Source organism: Corylus avellana, chromosome ca8, assembly GCF_901000735.1.
Source record: "Corylus avellana chromosome ca8, CavTom2PMs-1.0".
NCBI classification, from domain to species: domain Eukaryota; kingdom Viridiplantae; phylum Streptophyta; class Magnoliopsida; order Fagales; family Betulaceae; genus Corylus; species Corylus avellana.
This window is the reverse complement of record NC_081548.1, coordinates 25,536,656-25,558,690: the sequence shown is the minus strand read 5'-3', so window position 1 is coordinate 25,558,690 and position 22,035 is coordinate 25,536,656. Positions and strand designations below refer to the sequence as shown.

The 22,035-nt window shown below is 35.5% G+C and overlaps 1 protein-coding gene across 2 annotated transcripts; it reads right to left on the bottom strand.

The window, feature by feature from the left end:
* Positions 1-5,453: 5,453 nt before the first annotated feature.
* Positions 5,454-12,535, bottom strand: LOC132189163 (uncharacterized). 2 transcript variants are annotated; one of them, XM_059603747.1, is made up of 8 exons: positions 12,313-12,535; positions 9,324-12,166; positions 9,078-9,236; positions 8,782-8,961; positions 8,344-8,538; positions 6,931-7,029; positions 6,261-6,851; positions 5,454-6,124 (listed from the first exon to the last, which is right to left on the bottom strand). In XM_059603747.1, exons 2-8 carry the CDS (start codon positions 12,150-12,152, stop codon positions 5,765-5,767), a joined length of 4,413 nt encoding a protein of 1,470 aa, XP_059459730.1. In that variant the 5' UTR covers positions 12,153-12,166; positions 12,313-12,535; the 3' UTR covers positions 5,454-5,764. The 2 variants fall into 2 exon arrangements, with proteins under 2 accessions (XP_059459730.1, XP_059459731.1); XM_059603748.1 differs by having other exon boundaries at positions 9,324-12,535.
* Positions 12,536-22,035: the final 9,500 nt, after the last annotated feature.

Here is a 22,035-nt window from a genome sequence, read left to right as displayed (position 1 = left end):
CTTCCTTGCTTCTCGGTTTTTGTTTTAGGTTTTGTTTCTGTCTTTGGTGTTTTCTGTTCTGTTGTACTTGTGTTCTCTTTCGGTGGGTACTGCTTTTGGGGTTTTCACTTAAACTCTCCCCCTCCCTGTTTGTTTGTGTGTGCCGCCGATCTCCTCCGCGCTCGCTTCGCTGCTCACCGCTTGCTGTTGGGTCTTTTCACGCACCCCTCCCGTGCCAAGCTTTTTGTGCCACCTTCCGCGGCGGTTTCCAGCTAGCTCGCGATCGGCCTCCTCCGGCTGCCATGACCCGCTTTGAGTGTTTGTCGCATTTATTTTCCTGTTTTGTTGTTTTTCTGTTTTGTATTTCCTTTGAGTTTCCCTGTATTTGGTTTTATTTACTGTAATTTATTTTCCTGCATTAATTTTATTCTTCCCTTTATTTTCCTGTATGGTTTTATTTATGCTTGTAATAAGGATTTCTCCTCCTGCTTTGTTACGCCTGGTTGTTGCCCGATATTACTGGTTTAAACCTTTGGGTTGTAGATGTGAAATTTATCCTGACTTTCGAGTCGAGGAGGATGAGTATCGGCTTGGGGGTTTTGTTCTCAAGGTAGAGGAATAAGCGCTACTTATGCATTAGATAGTGTTTGTTTGATACAAATATAAGTTTTCAACCTGATATTTAGTCATAGGTTAGCGGATGCTGTGTTTTGGTTGATTTGGTCTGTTATTGATGATTGTATTTTTAGCTTCGGCTATGATTTACTTCTGAGCTTTTTGCTCTATTTGTAAGAGCTTTAGGCTCGCAACTTTTATCAATGAATGAGTATGATATGTTTTAAAAAAAAAAAAAAAAATTATTACATGTTATTATTGGACAAATGTCAATTTTATAAATAAAAATAAAATAAAAATTATTCTATTAGAAAAACCTTATCTTTTTTTTAAAAAAAATTAAATGAACGGATATAAATGAGAATAAAATTGTCATTCCTTATTTAAAACTGTTATAATTGAAATAGGCAAAACAGGGCGCGCGTGCGGGGATGATACGTGTGTGAATGATTCTGGTGCACTAAAAGGAAAGCGCAACAGATCGTACGGAGGGACACTAATGCGTGGGAACCAGCTGTATTCAAGTACGATGCATCTGGTCGGATGCTATGACTTCTTCCAATTGCCAACCCATTCACTGTGTAATCTTTGTACGTTTGCATTCTGGGCCTATGGATTGTAGGTTAGGTTTCGTACTACTTTTTTCTTTTTTCTTTTTTCTTCCTGATAAGCTCTTATTATTGTACTTTTATTTATTTCTTTTCGTCTTTTACTTAAACCGCAAAAAATAATAATAATAATAAAAAAGACTCTTTCAACTTTTGGAAGTGGTCCTCCTCCTCCTCGACTCCTTTGTTTTCTGCCGATCGATGCAAATTGGTTTACTTTTTTTTCCCTGGGCAAAATCGGAAGATGGTACTCATTATACTCCTGACTCCTCAATTCTCGTTTAAAAAAAATAAAAAAGAGGGATGAATCTAACACTTGATTTTAGGTTTAATTAATTAATATTTTAGTATGTTAATTTTTTATCTTTTTCTTTCAAATATAAAAAATAATATTAATACTAAGATAAATATTAGAAACTATATATATATATATATAACATGTCTTCTAAAAGAGGCATAATATTCAATAGATTGAATTATCTATTGAGGACAACTGCATGTAATATTTTTTTGAGAGAATTGCATGCAGTAGGGAGGTGGTAACCCCTAAAATTTAAAATTCTTTTATTTTTTTATTTTTTATAAATAAAACATAGACCCTTTAAAATTAATTAATTGTTTAGTTTAGTCGCAGCACTTATATGCCAAAATCTTAAATGTTGATTTTGAAAAACAGAATTCCATATTTTTCTTACAACTAATCAATTAAAGGGCTTCAAAGTTGATCGATTTATATAAGTGCTGTCCAATGCAAAATCTATATATGATTTTCCTACTTTTTATAACATCTTTTCAATGGGACAGTTGAAACCCACTTAATATGATTATCCTTTTTGGGTATAGCATGCGAAAATTATTGTCCACAAGACCTTCCAGCAGCGGGCTGGCCTTGGAAAATGGGAAGGACGATTTATAATGTATAAAAACATTTCCGTAGATGTTTTAAAACTTTTATATTACATATATATATATATATATATATATATTTAATTAATACGAGGTAAATATTATGTCAGTCAGTTTGTCTTTTCTTTATCTTAAAAATATATTTTACTTTTTGTCTCTTTTTTTTTTTTCTATTACTAATTAATTTTTTTTTTGGGTTGGGTTTAAGAAAGTAAGAAAATAAAAATATTTAGAGAAAATAAAAAATTGGTTTAAATTTATATTGAAAAAATAATAAATTAAGTAAAAACGTATGCTAGTTGATGAGCTAATTAAAATGGTAGATAAGTTGATTAGAAAGAAAAAAATAATAATAATAATAATAAATGGTAGATAAGTATAAAAGTCCAAGGACGATGGTATGATCTACGTGGCCACTTATAATGCAGCCCGGGTGCCTCGGGACACGAAGCACAGCGTAGCGCCAGCTGTAACTGTGTGGTTTCACTGAAAAACGAGCTTCTTTTTATTTTCTTTTCATATTTGTTTTGTTTGAAAGAGCATTTAAGAGCTTTTATGAGAGAGTGAACCGTACAAGTGCACGTACACCGCGATCAGTGAGCAGTCCCATCATCATCCTATAATCCTTTCTTTCTTCCCGTATCTCTCTCTCTCTCTCTCTTATCTTTCTTTCTTTTGCTGATAGTTATCCTTAGTTTTTAAAGAATTGTCTTTTCTTTTTATTTTTAAATTATGATGAATATATATAAATTTCATATTTTAAAATTACTCATCTTTCTTTCATAATACTGATTTGAATTAATATTTAATTAGCATAATAAAATAAAAATTCTTGTGAAGATTAAATTATAAGAAAAGTTGCGCCTAGTGTTCTAAATAATAAGTCAAAAGGAAAAAATAATGGATCCACATAATAATAACTCTCTCATGGCCACGTAGCACTCAATTATTACACTAAAAAGATGAATAGCATACCTAAATTAGATAAATTATAAAAGCATTTATAAGTATTAATTAAGTTTGATATTAGTTTCTTATTAAATAAGATTAAGTTTTTTTAAAAAAATATATTTAAAATGATTCATCTTTTTAAAGCTGCAGTAATACTGATATAATAACTAAGCTTTTTCATCTCTATTAATAATTCAATCCATTAGGAATCGTGCTTCATAAAGCAATGAAAATAACTTTTTTTTTTTATTTATTTTTTATGCAGGAGGACTTTTCCTAAGTTGTTAGGCAGCCACAATCGATGAGATGCAAAGGCCATCCACTTGCTCGAGAATTGTACAATTTTTTTTTTTTTTTGTTTTTTTTGAAACAGTTGACCATGACTCGTAATTGTCCCAACAGAAGGCACTTCGCTCACTCAAAGATGCCTCTCATTCCTGTCGTCATTGTAGCGAGTATGGGTGGTTCAAGTGGGCTACAACCCAAGCAACCATGTGCTGCAGCCCACGTACGTGAATGAATTTAACGGTGAAGATCACTCTACGGAGACAAATTTTAGATCACGTTCTGATTTTTGCACTTCACTCCGTACCCGATTGCATGTGAACCACGTGAATTCTGAGTGCAAGGAAGCCCCTTCGAACTTTCCTGGGTATTGTCTCACTTCAAGAACCAGTTTTATTTTTTGTGGAGGGAGGTGGAGGGTTTCACGAACCTCACGGTCACCAATTATGAATTGTCAGATTCATTTGTAAAGGACTGTATCTTGTATTAAAAGTCAACATCTTATTGGACTAGTTTTGCAATCACCATCTCTTCACCTTTCTTATTTTCGCACAAAAAAAAAAAAAAAAAATCATCATCTTTTTAAAAAAATTATATGTTTTCTTGCAAAATCATTTTCTTATTTTATTTTTATATCACATCAATCAATTCGTTTTTTATTATTATTTAAACATAAAATTCACAATAAACGAATTTTCCAAATACGGCTCCAACTTATAAGATGGTAGCCCAATCAGCGGTTAGATTGTCCAAGTGAAGTGGGCACATTCATATTGTAATAGCTTTTACTTATTGTCCTTACAGAAGAAAATGTGCAGCTTTTAAGACTTTTAAGGCAAACAATGGTTCAAGCTCGATGTCCATTGGTTGACAGTTTTTAAGGCTTCAAACTGTCCATTTTCCTCATCCAATTCCATATTTTGATTGATTTGGCAGATACATTACAATATTTACTACGACTGTGGACGATATCGACTTTTTCAAAACATTGAATTTTAGGTATCTTATGACCAAATGAAAGAGACTATATACTAGTTTTATTTATTTATTTTAAAGATGAATTTGAAGTTGGTGGTAGCTAAAATGAAATGTCAAAAGGATCAAGTTAAATAAATTAAAAAAAAAAAACCAAAAACAAAAAATATTGATGAATAGGAAACGAGTAATACTACATACTACATCCCATTCTACTTGATTGATGTAACAATACCCATTAACCCTAATGAGATGGAGGGGGGATGAGATGCCTAATGGGATGGAGGTGGGATGAGATGAGATGGCACTGTAATATCTAGCATTTCTCATATTCCAGAAAAATACTATATGCAACACCACTATTTCACTATGCTAATGTGACATTATCAATTTATTATGATTTTTTTTTTATTTTAATAAAATTTAATCTAAAAATAAATTAACATTATCATGTCAAACATAATAGAATACTAGAATGGTATATAACATTACTTTATTGGAGGAAAAATAAACATAAAAGTAAAAGATATATGAGTTAGTGGATGTCTTGATCCACATAGAATTTCCAAAAGCACGATAACGGGTTTGGTATGCTTTTTTAAACCTAGCCATGCTCGGATTTGCATATACCGATAAATTGATTCACATTTAATCTTTTGTTTAATAATAAGATTCAATAAATGGAAGATAGTTGAAGGGCATGTGATTTGCTTGGTGAATTTTGTCCTTTTCCCCTCCACTTTTGGTCAAGAGTGAGGTACTAGCACGTTCTTTAAACCTGACTTGAGGGAATATGTTTAAAACTACATTTTCTGCAAAAACTTTCACCATTTCAAAAAGGGATAAAATATAAATATAAAACACGAAGGTAAACGAAATTGCCCTGCACCCTGTACCCTGCACATATGAAGAGATTTCAACTATGTTTGTCAAAATTTTTGTTTTATGTTCTCAAAATAAATCATTAACAAACAATCTAAAACACAAAAATAAAGTCTTGAGGTTTTCATTGGGCGGGGCCAAACGGCCACTACCCGAAGGTCAGTTACCAGACAGAAGTGAGGAGCATTGTTCTCCTGCTCGGAAAAAGGCGGCATCACAGAGAGAGAGAGAGAGAGAGAGAGAGAAGCAAACTAAAGCTAAAATCACCATATTTATTATTATTATATTAATGGAAACAACACTCGAAAAGTTTCTTGTTCTTAACAAACGCAATTAACAGGAAGCCAAATCTATTGTGGTGTGTGTGAAAGAAAAAAGCCACTTATAGTTAACTCAATAGAACTAGAGGAAAACAAATCCTGGGAAGAGCAAGAAAGAATTGCTTATATATATATATATATATATATATATATATATATAGATAGATAGATATATATCTACGAAATACCTCACCAAACCTCTCTATAGCGGTACCTAGTTAATATGATGTATTGAGATTGTATTCAGAAACCAGACCATTGCAGCAGCCCAAAATCAAAAGAGAAGCCGCTGTTCCCCACCAAAAATAAGGCAAAAACAACCAATGCAGCAAGGAGGACCCACATCCATGGCTGCATCCTTCTCTTATTGCGGCTGCGAAGGGGCGGAGGAATAGCTTTTGCCTTCGTCTGCGGCTTAATAAATTGTGACGGTCTTTGGGACCTCTTTGTTACTAGCAAGGGCTTCTCCCCAGTTTCAGACTCGCTGGGAGTTTCAGTTGTAGTTTCAGAGCTTGGAGCAGATTCTCCTTCATTAGCACCATCAATGGCCTCTACTGCGGCAACCTTCTTTTTTTCCTTCTTCCTTGCTTTCTTTTCCCTTTCCTGCATATAGACCACATGCCATACTGAGTCACCACAGAAAGACAGAAGAAAAGTGGAGAGGCATATGCACATATAGTTGGGCTACCGCTAAAATGACAATTGAAGTAATGGAATTAGGAGCATTAGTGGAATTTACCTTCTCTTTCTGTTCAGCCTCCCTCTGTGCTTTTAACAAAGCCCTGGCTTGGGCCTTTTCTGCATTTCGCTTTTTCCTCTCCAGGGCCTCCTTGGCCTTGGCCTTCTCCTCCAACAACTGTTGCTCCCTCAACTTGGCTGCTTCCTCTTCCCTTCTCAGTTCCTCCGCTTTTCTGGCCAACTCCTCTTCCTCCTTTGTCAGCTTATGCTCTTCTTCTCTTGCTTCCTTAATCTCATCTCTGCCAGAAATAGTTGCTAATCCATTCCCCAAAGGTGCAGGTTTCACAGGCTTTTTAGATTTGGTTGCCTCATTCTTTTGTTCCACAGCTTTTGCGATGGGTTTTTCCATTACTTTTTCAGCTTCCACTTGTACATTTTGTTTTTCTTGTACAACAGCCGACTGCAGGGACAGAGAGTTATCCTTGGCCACCCTGTCATTGACAAAATAGGGAATTTGAGGTGGCTCCTCGTCAGGACCAAGTGAACGGCCATCCAGTGTCCTCAGTCTCCTCAATGTACTCCTAGTGTTGCACCTGATGTATTCTTTCCGGAACTCATCGTCTTTGTTCCATAGTTCCATAACTTTCCCTACCTAAACAGTATATCTCAGTGAGTGCAAAATTAAAGCTGAATTGCTAGAGAAGAGCAACAAAAGACTGCATGTAAGTTACCTGGTTAACACAAAGCCGTTGCAGTTCCTCCCGATTTCCCTTTGATGCAAAATCAGTCGCTGCCGTAATGTCATCCTTGTACTTCCTAAAGTATTTGGTCTGCAGATTTGAAGGAATAAGAAATAGGGTCAATCTCTCTGTTTCAAAAATTTGCCTCTGAATGTTGACATTTTTGTTGGCCTTATATGCCCTCCAAGAGGTAAATATGTGCTAAGTTTGTTATGATTCCATGGCTTCTTCTTTTTTTGATAAATATTATTAAAAACACAAAATACAACTCAGGTACTCATGAAGTATACAAAAGAAACATCTAAATAGGAGTAGAGAAAAGTACAAGAAAATCATTAAAATTAATCACCAAGCAAGCTGAAAATGCAGCTGTCCAAGTAAAAAGAGAATAAAACTAATCACCAATACACTTTGTTTTTTTCTTTTCTTTTCTTAACCAGAATATCTAAAAATACATGGTGCAAACTGATTATTAGTTCTGCAACATAAATAAGCTAGTGGAGTCAGCACATAATGGGAGAAAAATTCCTCTCTAAAACTATCAATAAAACAAAATGAAGTACCATCCACATGTCCTCAGGCTTTTTTATAAGTAAATCAGTCTTACTAGAAAAAGTAGAGGGGCAACACTCAAGAACACAGAGAGTATACAAGAGAAACACCTAATTAGGAAGAAGAAAAAAAACACATCTCCTCATGCTTAAAAAAATAGTTACACTGACACAATATTCACAGTGCAATATAATCTAATTGGAAAATAGCTTTGTGCCTTATCATCTAGTTATATAGATTATCAAATCCGAATAAATTTTCCCATGTATTCTTCTAGTCAAAAGGCCTTGTCTGCACAATTTGGAGTTGCCTACATGTAAATTCATTTCAACTTTCTCCATCAATTTAGATGCTTATTAACAACATTTCACAAGGTAGACCGTCCTGCCAGAGTTCGCCTTGGAGCACTTGCTTTAGAACCCTCCACTTTTGTGTGTGTGTGTGTGAGAGACTATGTAGTTAAAAATAACTCTCCAGGAGATACAGTTCCACTGTAATTAAAAATAACTGAAATACATTTGAAGTCAAATTTAGTTGAGACTATGTAGCTATCTTCTTAAATGTGGCAGTAAAAGCTTCAAGAAGTTATAAAACATATGATGTTTCTACAATTAAAATCCTAGGATATTCACTAGTTGATTTTGACATGGCATGGATGCCGCCACATTTTGGCAAGACTTTCTATTCTGTGGTCTGATATCTTCGGAAATACCGAAGGGCCAAAAAAAAGTTACTTTATATGTTGACAAAGTCCAGCTAAGTATCCCCTAAAGGAAAATTCGTACGTGCATACTATACATATTACTCGGACATCAAACAAAAGGATTCTACGCAAATATCAAAACAACATACCTTCTCATACAATTGTTTTCTCAAGCTCTGTAAATGTGCATATGCTTCTTGGCGAATATCATCTGCAGCTTTAAACCGAGCTTGTATTTCATTCAATTTTTCACTTTCCTCGTTGTACTTCTTTTTTGCAGCTTTAGTGACAGCTTCAGCTTTCAGAACATTGTCTCTGAGTATATCCAGCTCCTTCCTCAGAAACTGCAAATGCCGGAAAATCAGATTAGCCATTCAACGCCTAAACTGTAATACTGGAAAATAAGATTTAGCAATTGCACGCCGCTCTGTAAAACTATTAAACGAGTAGTTATCCTAATAGATTATTACATAAATTTTTTATAAGTATTGAGACACAAGGTGTAAAAACTTAAAAGATAAATGTGCTCAAGTCACCTGCTAGTTACATAAATATTAAAACATAATGAGAACAACCAGAAACTGTACCTTCAATCGCTCTTCAATCTGCCCCTTCTGATCTAAAGCCTGCTGCACATCATCCTGCCCACCCATAGTAGAAGAAATCTGTTCACGATGTTGCTTCAATTGCTTGATTTCACGAATCAACTGCTTTTCTTCTCGCAGAGGCAGGGTCTCATGTTGAATAGCGTGTTCCATATTGCGTATCTGCATACAAGCAATAAATTGAAAAGATAAGCATATTTGCTTACAAGAAAACAAAATAAAATAGATCATAGAAATTCCCCCATTCAGATATCTGTAGAAAAAAGAGAAGTGCGTACCCTGACATCAATATCCTCTACAGAGATTGCATTCTTCACTCTGTTAATCTCAGATTGAGCAGAATCCATCTCCTGGCGTTTGGACCTAAGCAAGTTTCTTGCAGCTTTCTCTTCCGACACGGCAGCTTCAAAATTATCACCATACTCCTTCCAAGTGGCCTAATCATACAAGCATCGCAACAATAATATAAGAAGAAAAATCTTAGTCTACAAAAATATTGTAAATAGATTGTAAGGATTCCTCACCCTTTTCATTTGGATTTCAGCTCGAATAGCATCCCGACTTCGAGTCTTCTCATCAACTTGTAACTGAGCATGTTTGATCTGTTCTCTTATGTTTCCATCATCATATCTTGGGATCCTGATTAAAAAGTACGGTCCTTCCAAAGCATCAATGGTGGAATCTTCTGGGGAAGTTATTGAGGTTTCAGCACCGTGAACCACAGCAGTGCCCTCAGTTCCTTGAAATGTTGGTTTGTCACCACTATCTATACCCGTGAACTGATCAACTCCATCTTCAACATCTACAGCATCTGGCACGCTGACTACTGCACTTTCAATCAAATTAGCCGAGGCATCTGGAACCTTGGATTCAGATTCAGTACCATCATCACGGGGTATATCCCTGCTACTTGGTGCGGGCATATTTTCAACTTCAGACTCTGATTTCACGTCAGCACCTAGAATAGTAGAGGATTCATTTTCAACCAAACCATTTACATGAGGTTCTACAATTGTAGCAGAAACAGAATGAGACTGGCCATCAGCACAGTCAATGACCCCATTTGAAATCCCAGATTCTATCTTCGCGTCAACACTTGAAAAGTCGGATACTTTTTCTTCAGAATCAATGGCAACAGAACCAGCCTCAGTTTCTGATCTTGCATCATCAGCATGGTAACTTAAATTGGTATAATCAGGGCCATTCTGAGCTTTAATAGTTTCATCAGGGCCATTCTCACCTTCAATGGTTTCATCAGGGCCATTCGCACATTCAATGGTTTCATCAGGGCCATTCTCAGCTTTAATAGTTTCTCCAGGGCCATTCACGCCTTCAATGGTTTCGTCAGGGCCATTCTCGCCTTCAATGGTTTCGTCAGGGCCATTCTCAGCTTTAATAGTTTCATCAAGGGCATGCTCAGCTTTAACAGTTTCACCAGGGCCATTCTCGCCTTCAATGGTTTCGTCAGGACCATTCTCGCCTTCAATGGTTTCGTCAGGACCATTCTCGCCTTCAATGGTTTCGTCAGGGCCATTCTCGCCTTCAATGGTTTTGTCAGGTTCATTCTCACCTTCAATTGTTTCATCAGGGCCATTCTCAGCTTTAATAGTTTCACCAGGGCCATTCTCGCCTTCAATGGTTTCGTCAGGGCCATTCTCACCTTTGATTGTTTCATCAGGGCCATTCGCACAATCAGTGGTTTTGTCAGGGCCATTCTCACCTTCAATGGATTCATCAGGGCCTTTCTTACCTCCAATGGTTTCATCAGGGCCATTCACACCTGCAATGGTTTCATCAGGGCCATGCTCGGCTTTAATAGTTTCATCTGGGCCATTCTCATTTTTAATAGCTTCATCAGGGCTATTCTCAACCTGGATTTCTAATTTTGTATAATCAGCGGGACAAGAATCAGTGCTTTTGCTTCTCTCTGCATCTAAGTTTCCAACTTCAGTCTCTGGACTCTCATCATCGGCAACACAAGTTGGAAACTCCGTAATTGGAGAAGCCTCATTCCCAGCATCATCATCTGTATGATTGTCGGGAGCACTAGGGAAACTTTTGCCACTTTCAACAGGAACACCCTCACATGCAACAGGGGAGGGCAAGCATTGCACATTTTGAGCAGACCCATTTTGTTCGGGCGTGTTTTGACTGGAATCAACCAAGTCATTCTCAAAAAAATTCTCTGAAATGCCATCCTGAGCATGATCGGTAGGCAAGCGATCTCCATTTTCATCAGGCACAACTTCTGTTTCAAACTGTGTATCAGCTACTTGAAATGAAGCTGTTTTTGAAGTCTGTTCCAAGTCCACCTCATGTTCCCTCAAGTCCTCTTCTACAGGAATCTCATTAGCAGCTGCATTCCCACAAACAAATCGGGAGGGCAAGCTTTCGGCGTTTTCAGAAGATCCATTTTGTTCAACTGCCTTTTGATGGCCATCAACGGTTTCTGAAGGGCTGTCTTGAGCATGACTGGCCGGTGAGCCATCGCCTTTTTCATCAGAGACAACACCCCTATTACCAAATTCTCTTTCTAACTCTGTATCATTAACAGGACAAGGAGCAGTAGTTGCCTGGTTGTTCTGCTCCAAGTCTCCCACAAGGGCCCCTGGTGCACCACCTTCCACAGGAACCTCATTGGTCTCCATTTCCGGTTCCCTCTCCTGATCCAAATCATTTTGAATATCTACGTTAACTATATTATGAAATTCGTAGTTATCTTTCCTGTCCGTTGACGAATCTGATTTCCTTTCCTCCTCTTCAACCTTCTTCTCTTGGCCATCAATCTCTAGAGGCTCAGATGCAGCAGCTGAGTTTGAATTATTATCCTCCGCCTTGCCATCATCGACCTGCGTCGATGATTCATATAATTCAGACTCAGCAGCACCCGAAACCACAGGTTGTGATATGTTAATCTCTTCGGCATCCCCAGAAGACTCCTCAACATTACCCTTGATTTGCTGTTCAACCTGGAGCAGCTGTGGCTCAGATTCCACAACAGCCTCCGCCCCATTCTCCTCCTTAATACCATCGCCCTCTCCCTCTTTAATTCCACAATCCGACCCCTCCAAACCACCGTCATTCTCAACCACCTTCAACTCGGAAACTCCACCAGCACCGACATTCTCCACGTGCTCCCCATCCCCATTGAGATCCGACAGCTCAACGTGACCGTCAGAAACGGCGTCGCTTCCGCTTACGAACACGTAAGAGCCGTCGGCGTCGTCCTTAGTACTCGCACTGTTCCCATTAACCATCTCAACCCCGTTGTTTTCTCTCTGCGGATTACACTTCTCCTCAACTTCGACCTTTGGAACCTCACCAATTCCACGAGCATCCACCTCCGCCGTCATTGTCACGGGCAAGACTAATTCCCAAATCCCACGCAATCGTAGACAATAAATATAAATTAATGAAATGGCCGACAATTTGTTTGATTACTGAATTTCCTAACTGGGAGAACAAAAATGAGAAGAATTGAAGATCTTACGGGATCAGGGAGATTAAACTTACAGGAAATGAGGCCGGAGATTCAGATCCAGCGGTTGCAGAAACGAACGGATCGGGAGCGAGATCACTGAAAGAGCAACGCCAATGTGGGGAATTCCTCGCGTGGATCTAAGGGGCTCCGAGGAATGAGTACAGACAGAATGGCGTTAATGGCCTAGAGGGACAGGCGGAGATGAAACAGCTGGCGAGGGAAAGAGAGAGAGAGAGAGAGAGAACTGAATGTGGCTCTTTGATTGATCTGAACTCACATACCTCCATCAAGTTTTCTCTTTATATTCTATTTATTATTTATTTTATTTCTCATGTTATTTTCACTAATCATCAAATTTGTTTTTAACCATTGCATTTAGTTCTAATTATAAAATGGATTAACGTTACTTACTGGCTACTACCACTGGTTTTAGTTTTGGTATTTCATTTGATTTGGGTCCCCAAACAACAAAGACCCTTAATTATAGGTTTCCCAGGGGTCCGCCACCTCATGCGCCGTAGAGATCTGCCTTTCATTAAGGAAAACAAGTCCTAAATTTGATGCGATCATGTCAAATGACCAAACCCAACACGGTTTTTGTGTTTGTTTCCTCATTTCGGAATGGGAACGCGCGGGATTGTGATGACTCTGGACGTGACGTCACCGTCGCATCCACATCGCAGGATCTTTATCATCCTTGCTCTTTAAGATTTTTGTTCTCTTTTTTTTTTTTTTTTAGCAGATTTGTGTTCTATTTAATGGAAATAAATATTATATACCACTCTAATTTTTTTTTTTCTCATTATACTCATTACTTAGGAGAAATTACATTTTTCTCCCATGAACTACAACGCCTTGGCATTTTGCCTCTATGAACTATCAAATGTGACATTCGACCTCATGAACTATTATTTTGTGCCCAAAACTTCTATTCTGTTAGTCAAAGACGTTAATTCAGACAGTCTATCCGTCACTTTGCTCTCATAAACTACAATTTATTATCACTTTGCCCCATCAACTACAATGCATTGTCACTTTGCCCCCATAAACTACAACATATTGTCACTTTTACCGTTTGAGTTAACACTTTTAACTGACGGAATTGAGGTTTTGAGCACAAAATTATAGTTTATGGGAGTCGGGTATCATAATTGGTAGTTCATGGGGACAAAATGAAAATACATTGTAGTTTATAGGGAGAAAAATTAATTTCCCCTTATAATTACCTGGAAGGGTCTAATAGTTTAGGAGTGTACAAGCAGTGGTTATTAGCCGGCTAATAACCGCTTAAGGCGGTTGCCTACTCTTTTATACATATATCTTGTGTGTATCTTTAATTCAAAGAATTACTATTTTTTTTCATGTAAGTTTCATAGCAAATACTTTAATTCTTCTATTTATTTGGAAAATTCTTGAAACCATTTAAAAATACGCCTTAAAAAGTGACAAAAAGAAATCACAAAACGAGTAATTTTATAAGTTATTATTGTGTTTCTCTTGTGTCATTTTAAGAATAAGGTGGCTTTTAAAATCATAATTTGATTAAAATTAAATAATAATTAATCACAAGGTCAATAGTGATTTTATAAGCCACATCATTTTTAAGTGACACATAAGTGACTTCTATAATTATTGACACAAAACCGTAAAATATGTCCACAATGCTCGAACCTAAAAAATAGTTATGGAGTGCGGTTATGAGTTTTAATAATCGTTAACCAGCGGTAATTTTAAAACCATTATCTACCTAAGGCAGAGCGGTTACAATTACGAAAATATGATAATCACCTAAGGCAATTACGGTTTAAGACAATAATTGCTAACCACAACGTTTGTACACCCCATATAGCAGTTATAGGTTATAATAAGAATTGATCCAAATGCTAGTAGACTATGTATGTCAACATAATATGATAAAAGTAGGATAAATGTATGGTGTATAATATTACTTATTTTTTTAAAAAAATAATGTTATATATCACATTTTTATCCTATAATTATTTTACAATACTGACTTGGCCATCCAAGTAATCCTTATATATATTTTAACGATGACTAATATAATGGTTGGGATTGCTATATTAGCATTATGTAATAATTGTGGAATAAAAATGCGATTTTTAGCATTATTTAAAAATAAATTAAAAAAAAAAAACTAATACAATGACTACTATTCATGTCATATCAGCATAGAGATAGAAAAAAAAAAGAATAAAGATATGAGATAAAAAAAATCCAATGCACGTTGGGATAAATGTGCAACATAACATTTCCCTTCTATAATAGGATATCGAAACTAATAATGCTACAAATTTAAGACTAATAACATTATCAAGTAATGCTATACATCACCATCAATTTCCAATGTGTGCGCGGTGTGGTCCACATAATATTTGATGCATAAAGATTAGTTTTTTGATTGAGAGGACCACACCATATAGGCATTGAGAAATGAGTGGTGATTAATAGAATTACTTAACCTCATCATTCATGTTACAAAGAAAAATAATAGACCTATAACTCTTTTATAATTCGGTGACACATGTCAACATATGATTTGAGGGTGTTAATTTTTTTTTTTTTTTTTAATGACTAACTTAGATTCAACCACATGTTGTAATTTCTTTTCACAAAGCCTATTTCGGAATATGAAAAATACATATTTTTTTAATAGCGTATGCTTCTCGCATGTTTTTTAATAGTTTAAATGATACATGTTGCTTTTAAAAACTAATTTATAAGAATTTCCTACAAATTGATTGGTAAGAAATTTGTATCCGATGTAATGATACAAACAAATGGTTTTACGTGTAAAGCAAATTCTCTAAGGTTTTTGCACACAAAATTATATATAGGCGTTTTTTTTTTTTAAAAAAAAAAAGTATTTGATATAAGAACAAATTGATGTATATTCCTATGGGCCGACACTAGAGTCCTAAACTTCCTTTTGTCTTGTTGAAGTTTACATGTGGAATCAAACAAAAGCCATGCATGAATGATATGTAAATAACGAAACGACATGAGATATTTTTCTCAAATTCCCAATGACCTATAATTTATTTTATAAGTTAATGGTTTGCAATCAATCCGCACGGCGGCACGGGCTTAAGCATGTGAGAATGGAACTAGAAGGTCATGATTGAAAGGTCAACATTGTTCTAGAGACTATAAAGACGCTTAGGGCTTAGGAGGGCCTAAATGCTAAATCCAACCAAATGTGGGGGCCATTATCAAAGTTTCCCAAACGCGTGAAATAGAAAGATGGAGCCCTTTAGGAACACGTCATACAGATACAATGAAGCGAAACGTTGTGGAGCATCGGGATTACAACATTTTAATTTCATTTAATTTGATTGACAAACATCGTGACAGAGAGCGGGTCCTTAAATCCAAAACAAACAGCCTTTCCTTTCAACGATGGCCCCAAAAACGACGCGGTTTTTTAAACATGCAAAATTATCATGTGTTTTTTAAACATGTGAATTAAAAAAAAAACAAAAAAAAGTATTTCTAGATACTACTAAAAAAAAAAAAAAAAAAATTTTACAAGTTAAAAAACACACAAATTTTACAAGTTGAATTAAACTCGATCCAATTTAGAAGAAAAGTCTATTCTCTATAAACAAATATATATATTTAGTGCAAAAGGATTGCCGACACTCCTTACCAGATGTTCCGGATCCGGATTGAAATAGAGAAGAACCAGTAGAATAGAATATAGAAGGCAAGGTGACCTTAGCTACTTGCCAAATAAAAAAATGACCTTTACCTGCCTTTGACTATCTCATCTAAGAATAGTCGCTACTCACTCTATAAAGCCTTGATCTATTCTTCATTTTTTTATCACGGGCTTTTACAGTCAAAGTACTACAGGGCAAACACAAGTAATTTCTATGTACAATATATTTTTAAAAATTGCTAGAGAAACTCTTATTTCATTCACACCCTTGCATTCCCAGCAAACTTCTTTATATAGGGAGTTTGTTACCTAAATTTAAGGAATATGTCTAAAAATTTGCAAAAAATATTTCATAGCAGACTCTCTAAATGAATCATAAATATTATGACTAGTACAGTGAAACTCAATGTTTTGGGTTCCACTATTGCAATCCTTATGATTATTAAAATAAAAAAATGATTATCTCTCATCTCTCCTCTCATATATATAATATAATTAAAAAAATAAATATTTTAATAATATAGAAAATGATTAAGGAAAGCTATTGATGTGTATTTTGACATAAGAAAATAAAAAGTAATTTCAATCCTTAAATATAGAAAAAATGACAAGGAAACAGTTGGGAATGCTCTTATACTCTCTCCTACCCTATTGACATGACACTATTAGGCTATTAGCTAGTTCAAAAAAATTGTCTAGCCCCTTTCATAGGGAGTGATTCACTAAACTCTTTAGGATATATAGTCAGATCAGGATCCCCAACAATAGTTGGGAAATTGCCCATCAAGTTTTCTTCAAATCCTAGCCATTCAATGCTATCCAACGGCCACCAGCTTGACACGTGTCCCACTCAAGATAAATAATAAAAAATTATTTATTTTTTTAAAAGAAAATGTAAAATAAAATATTAAAATATTAAAATTACAAAAATAAAACATTGGGGTGGCCTAGCCACTAGCTGGCTCCCAGGGTGGCAGGCCTGGGGGGCCTGAATTGGATGAACCACCCACCAGAGACCCTGAGGGGTGGCCGGCCACTGTGAGACGCTAATTACCCCGACCATCCCATATGTTTTGTTTTTATAATTTTATTTTATATTTATTTTTAAAAATTTAAATAATATTTTATTATTGCTGGGACACATGGCATGTTGATGGCCGTTTGATGAAATCTAACAATTCAGATTAGCAAAAAAAAATTCCTTGGGCAATTCCCCAGCTATTGTTGGGGATCCCGATCAATATATAGTCACACGACTCCCAACTCATCATATCTCTCTAATCTGATGGCTGCAGGTGGTGCGAACTAGGAGATGAGAGGACAATTTTTTTTTATTTTTTTAGGAGTGTCACGTAAGAGAAAAGAGAAGAGCTAGTGAAATAAGAGTGTCGGTAGCATTCCTTGTATATTTTTGTGATTCTAATTTTTGTTTATATATATATATAGTCTCTATTATTTTTGGTAAGTGATGTGAGTCTGACCTTCTCAATTTTTATCATTGTTGCATCTCCATCACTTTATTAAAATTAAGCTAACAAAATTGACATAAAATATTGATATAGTAATCACGTAATATGCAAGGTTGCTTAAATCATTTTAGTCGTGTGTTTTTTAATTATTACACAAGACTATATTTTTTCCAATTTAATTTTAAGTTTTTAACTATGAAATGATTCCATTCCATCTGTCGGTAGTTTTAATTGGTGTGATCTTCCTTTGCATTGATGACCCTCGTTAATTGTAAATTTGCAATCTCAATTTGGGCATGGAAAAAAACATATTCCATGATGGGATCTAAGTTCCCCACAAGTACCATGCACGACTGGAATTATAATGCCAGCAATGATTTGAAAAAACAAAACACACGTGCCTCCTAAGTTAAAGTTTGTGGCTTTCACTTTTTACATTCCCCCACGTGTCAAGTGTTGGAGATCCCTTGTTAGCTAAGTACCTTATAAGTATTTGTAGAGATATTATTGAAATGAAAACTTGAATTCATATTATCTTATGGCAGCTTCCTAATAACAGGTGAGGAGTGGGGGGTCCAATCACGACACCTTATGCCAGCTAGCTGTCATGCAAAGTGGCGTGTACCCATTTAATGGATGTCAATTTAGTTCATTAGCTACACAACACTAGGCATCTTCTTCTTCCTTTTTTCCCCCCACCTTTATGACAGCTAAAGCACACAGAAGATGGCTCCTTAATGTATGTTTTATATATCTTCACAAAGTCAAATGTAGTAATGGTTGTTGAGTGTAAATAATCACTTATATAAAGGATTTGTGGGCATGCCATTTTTTGGCCTTATTTGCCAAGAACTCAAATGCCTTTTGGATAAGCTCGAGGATGATTATGGTTGTTGCCCAAAAAGAAGAGGGTTGTTTAGGGTTGTCTCAAATCAATGAGAGTCAAAAAAAAAAAAACAAAAAAAAAAATTTGTCAAAGTGGCTGTGGCATGTGATAAGGTTTCTAATTGTTGACAATTTAATCTTGTGATAGCACATTGCAAGGATAGTTGCGTGTTCCTATTGCATGCCTTCTGACATTAACCGCTCGTACTTGCTTAAAACAGGTGACAAGAGATATGGACCACAAAGCAAATACAAAATATCAAGCTTTTATGGTAAGAAATCGTAGTAAAGTTAAAAGAGAATTGCTACACCTACAAAGGATTTTTACAAAAAATCCTTACAAACACATGTGGCAAGAAGAAGGACAAAAAAGGCCCAAAAAAAAACAAGCATATTTTTTTGAGGAGTGTTAGGCTTATAAACAAATTTTACAAAATTTTTTTTACAAACTTATGTGGCACAATATGATTAGGTTTTTCAAAATTTGAACTTATCTTATATCTAATAATGTTGTGTCACATCAGCTTGTAAAAACTTTTTCTGTAAAATTTGTTTGTAAGACTAGCATTCCTCCTTTTTTTTTTTTTTGTTGTCATTTTCCTTTTCACATGTGTTTGTAAGGATTTTTTTTTGTAAAAATCCTTTGTAAGTGTAGCAATTCTTAAAGTTAAAAATGCCCTTATGGTAATAAACTATATACAAAAGGTTTAAATGTGATGAGTGATAATGAAAAAGAAGAAACAATAATTTCTTTTATTATTATTGTGTGTTGTTTTATTTCTTTGTTGGAAATGTTTTTACCTAAGGATCAAAGATATTCAACAAATGTAACCGTAAGTCAAGATTTGAGCAAATACTTAACGGAAGGTTTATAGAGCTTTAACAGCTTTTAGTACTTCTAGAGGATATTTCTACTGAAATGTGATGCCATTTGATGTAATTGCTATAGCTCCTCAAAGTTTGAATTACAAAATTTATTCCATCTTATCATTATTATATGATATCATTCTAAATTACTTTGTTCTCCGACTTATTATAACATGAGATTTTAATATATTTGGAACATATCCATATGAATGTGGGAAACTATTCAGTACTGACAATTCGAGAACCCATAAGAAAACAGGCATATGTTCTGTTTCTAAGTTTATAACATAAAATCCAAGGTAAAACTCGGGACCATGGAATCCTGAGCGTGGCCATTGACCTGGACCAATCGGTAATGGCTTTACTTGATTTTTGGGGTTCTAACCTTTTATTTATTTTTATTTTTTTAAATTTTTTTTGCTTAGCCAATGATTTGGTTGGAACACTTTGCATCCAGAATGGACCCAGGAAAGCATGTTTTATAGCCATGACCTCAATAGGACGATTGAGACGCATAATGATTCCATAGAGACCACATGATGTTCTTGGAAAGCACCACCGGCCGGGGCGGGACCAACGTCGGTGTCCATCACTCCTGGATTTTATTTCTACATCCACTTCACACACTGAGCATCATCACTTTATATATGCATACCAGATTAGGACACAGAGATCGGGTCCAATTAGCTCTCTGTATCATACCAAAATATATATATATCCTTCATTGCACCCGATTGAAATCCAGAAAACTACGGGTAAGAGATATTTTCCTTTTAATGTTGCATGTGCGAATTTGCTAAAAGATATGAATTTCAATTTTTGGAGCCATTTAATTTAGGGTAAAAGGTGTAGCGGTTTATCAATTAAGAGCTCTTGGTTACTTTAATCACAGGTTGAGGGTATCTTTTATTGAATCCTATGTTATTTTGATAATTCGTGATGTCGAGCGACATAGTACGTACCTCTCAACAACAAAAATTAGAGCCATTTAATTTACTTAAGAAAAATGCTAGAAAAACTCTTCACTTTTCTTAATATTTTTCAGCTTATAATATGAATAAAAAATGAAATTTATAATTAGTCGATCTCTTTCAGGGTTAGATCTGAAGCACCAGTCCTTTCTTCCACTTGTATCGTTTTAGTCGTCACATATCACTGTACAACAAAACAAAGCGGATACGCAACATATATGGTTGTTTTTATTATTATTAAAAGAAGAAGAAGCAAGTAGCTAGTTAAGCTTGCTCCCCACATGAAGCCACATGGACATTAATCCCGGCCACATAAATGGATTAAATCTCTCTACAACATGTGCATTTTTTCTAATAAGGAGTCTAATCTTGTTTTTCAAAGGATAATGGTTAGGCTGTCCGCTTTCTTATTGCTAGTGACGCTTTAAAATGATTCGACCGAATATCCCATTATTCTAAAGATGTTTTTAACTTTATAGGGCCGAGGCTTCAAACTGGACCTTCGAAAGAACACGGTGCAATGTATATATAAGGAGGACAAGACATGGCCCAATTGTCTCTACCACCTCAAACAAACATACATATTTCATTTATTTGTTTGTTTTTTGCTTTCTTCGTCCATGTTTATCATTAAAAGATAAGTATGGCGCTCCATCATCCATGTGGTTTCTTTAAAGACGAGTGGCTCAATGGAAATTGAGGTGTTTCGTGGTGTGAGACAAAGATGATGAAGGAAGGAGGGACAGAGATAGAGAGAGGGGGGCAGAGAAAAACGATTAAACAAACCAATAAGGGAAACTACACTGTTTCTCTAGATATGGGTAATCACTGTAACAAAGTGTTGGTTTGATGAATTTATAAATAATTTGTTGTTAGGAGTGGTGTTTTGGGATTTTATTAGCTAAATTTTAGAAAATAGTGGGGTTTACAATGTGTTGGAGATGTACTTAAGGTTTATAATGCTTCAAAATATTACTTAAGATATGCATCGTTAATTCGTTATCAAATCATTTCATCGATTAAATTTTTTAAAGGTGAGCAATAACATATAAGCTGAATAAGCACATCATATCCAACATTTTTTTTTTTTTTTTTTGTTTTATACATGTATGTGTTTTGAGTCCCTACCACAACATTATTTTAAAAATGTCACATCAAAAGAAATAAAAAAGAAAAAGAAAAAGAAAAAGAAAAATGAAAAATAGAAAAAGAAAAGATGGAGAAATAGAGAGAGAGAGGCCGTTGTTTGAAGACAATAAACCACCCTTAAAGACTATCCCTGTAACTTCTAAGTTAATTTAGTTATTCCTGACTTAGCCCATGTTGGTGGGGTTGCCGAACCACCCTATCCGACCCCAAAGCCCACCCCCTTATTGGTGGTTTGACCACTCCCTTTGGAGTTTGAAGCTTGTTCAATCACTTCAAAGGCCAAGTTAGAGACAACAAAATCACTTCAAAGGCTATTGAGTATAGTTGAACCACCCCCCCCTCTCTCTCTCTCTCTCTCTCTCATTCCCTCTATTTTTTATTTTATTTTTATCTTACATTTTTAAAATGACGTGATGGTACTAACTAAAACATATGTACATGTGTCAAAATTTGATTGAATATGACATGATTGTCAGCTTACTTGTCATTGACTCATTGCTCACCGTTAATAAATCTAACTGAGAGGGTGATTTAATAACGAATTTGGCTCGAGTCCAATTCTAGTTAAAATTAGACCCGTTGAGATTAGAACACATGTCACTTGTGACTTGTTATGGGATGCGTTCCAATCTCTTCCTTTTTCTAGTAAAGGCAAAATACAAGATCTTAGGTCGTACCCTTCTTTTATAAGAGAAGGTCTTAAGGTTCCATCACAAAGAGAGGAGAGATCTTCAG

Excerpts from the sequence above, each read along its gene's own strand:
- LOC132189163 (XM_059603748.1), bottom strand. The coding sequence starts at position 12,152 with ATGACGGCGGAGGTGGATGCTCGTGGAATTGGTGAGGTTCCAAAGGTC. Across the intron at positions 7,030-8,343 it reads GAAAACAATTGTATGAGAAG|ACCAAATACTTTAGGAAGTA; the intron begins GTATGTTGTTTT and ends TCAAATCTGCAG. Across the intron at positions 6,125-6,260 it reads AGGCTGAACAGAAAGAGAAG|GAAAGGGAAAAGAAAGCAAG; the intron begins GTAAATTCCACT and ends GTCTATATGCAG.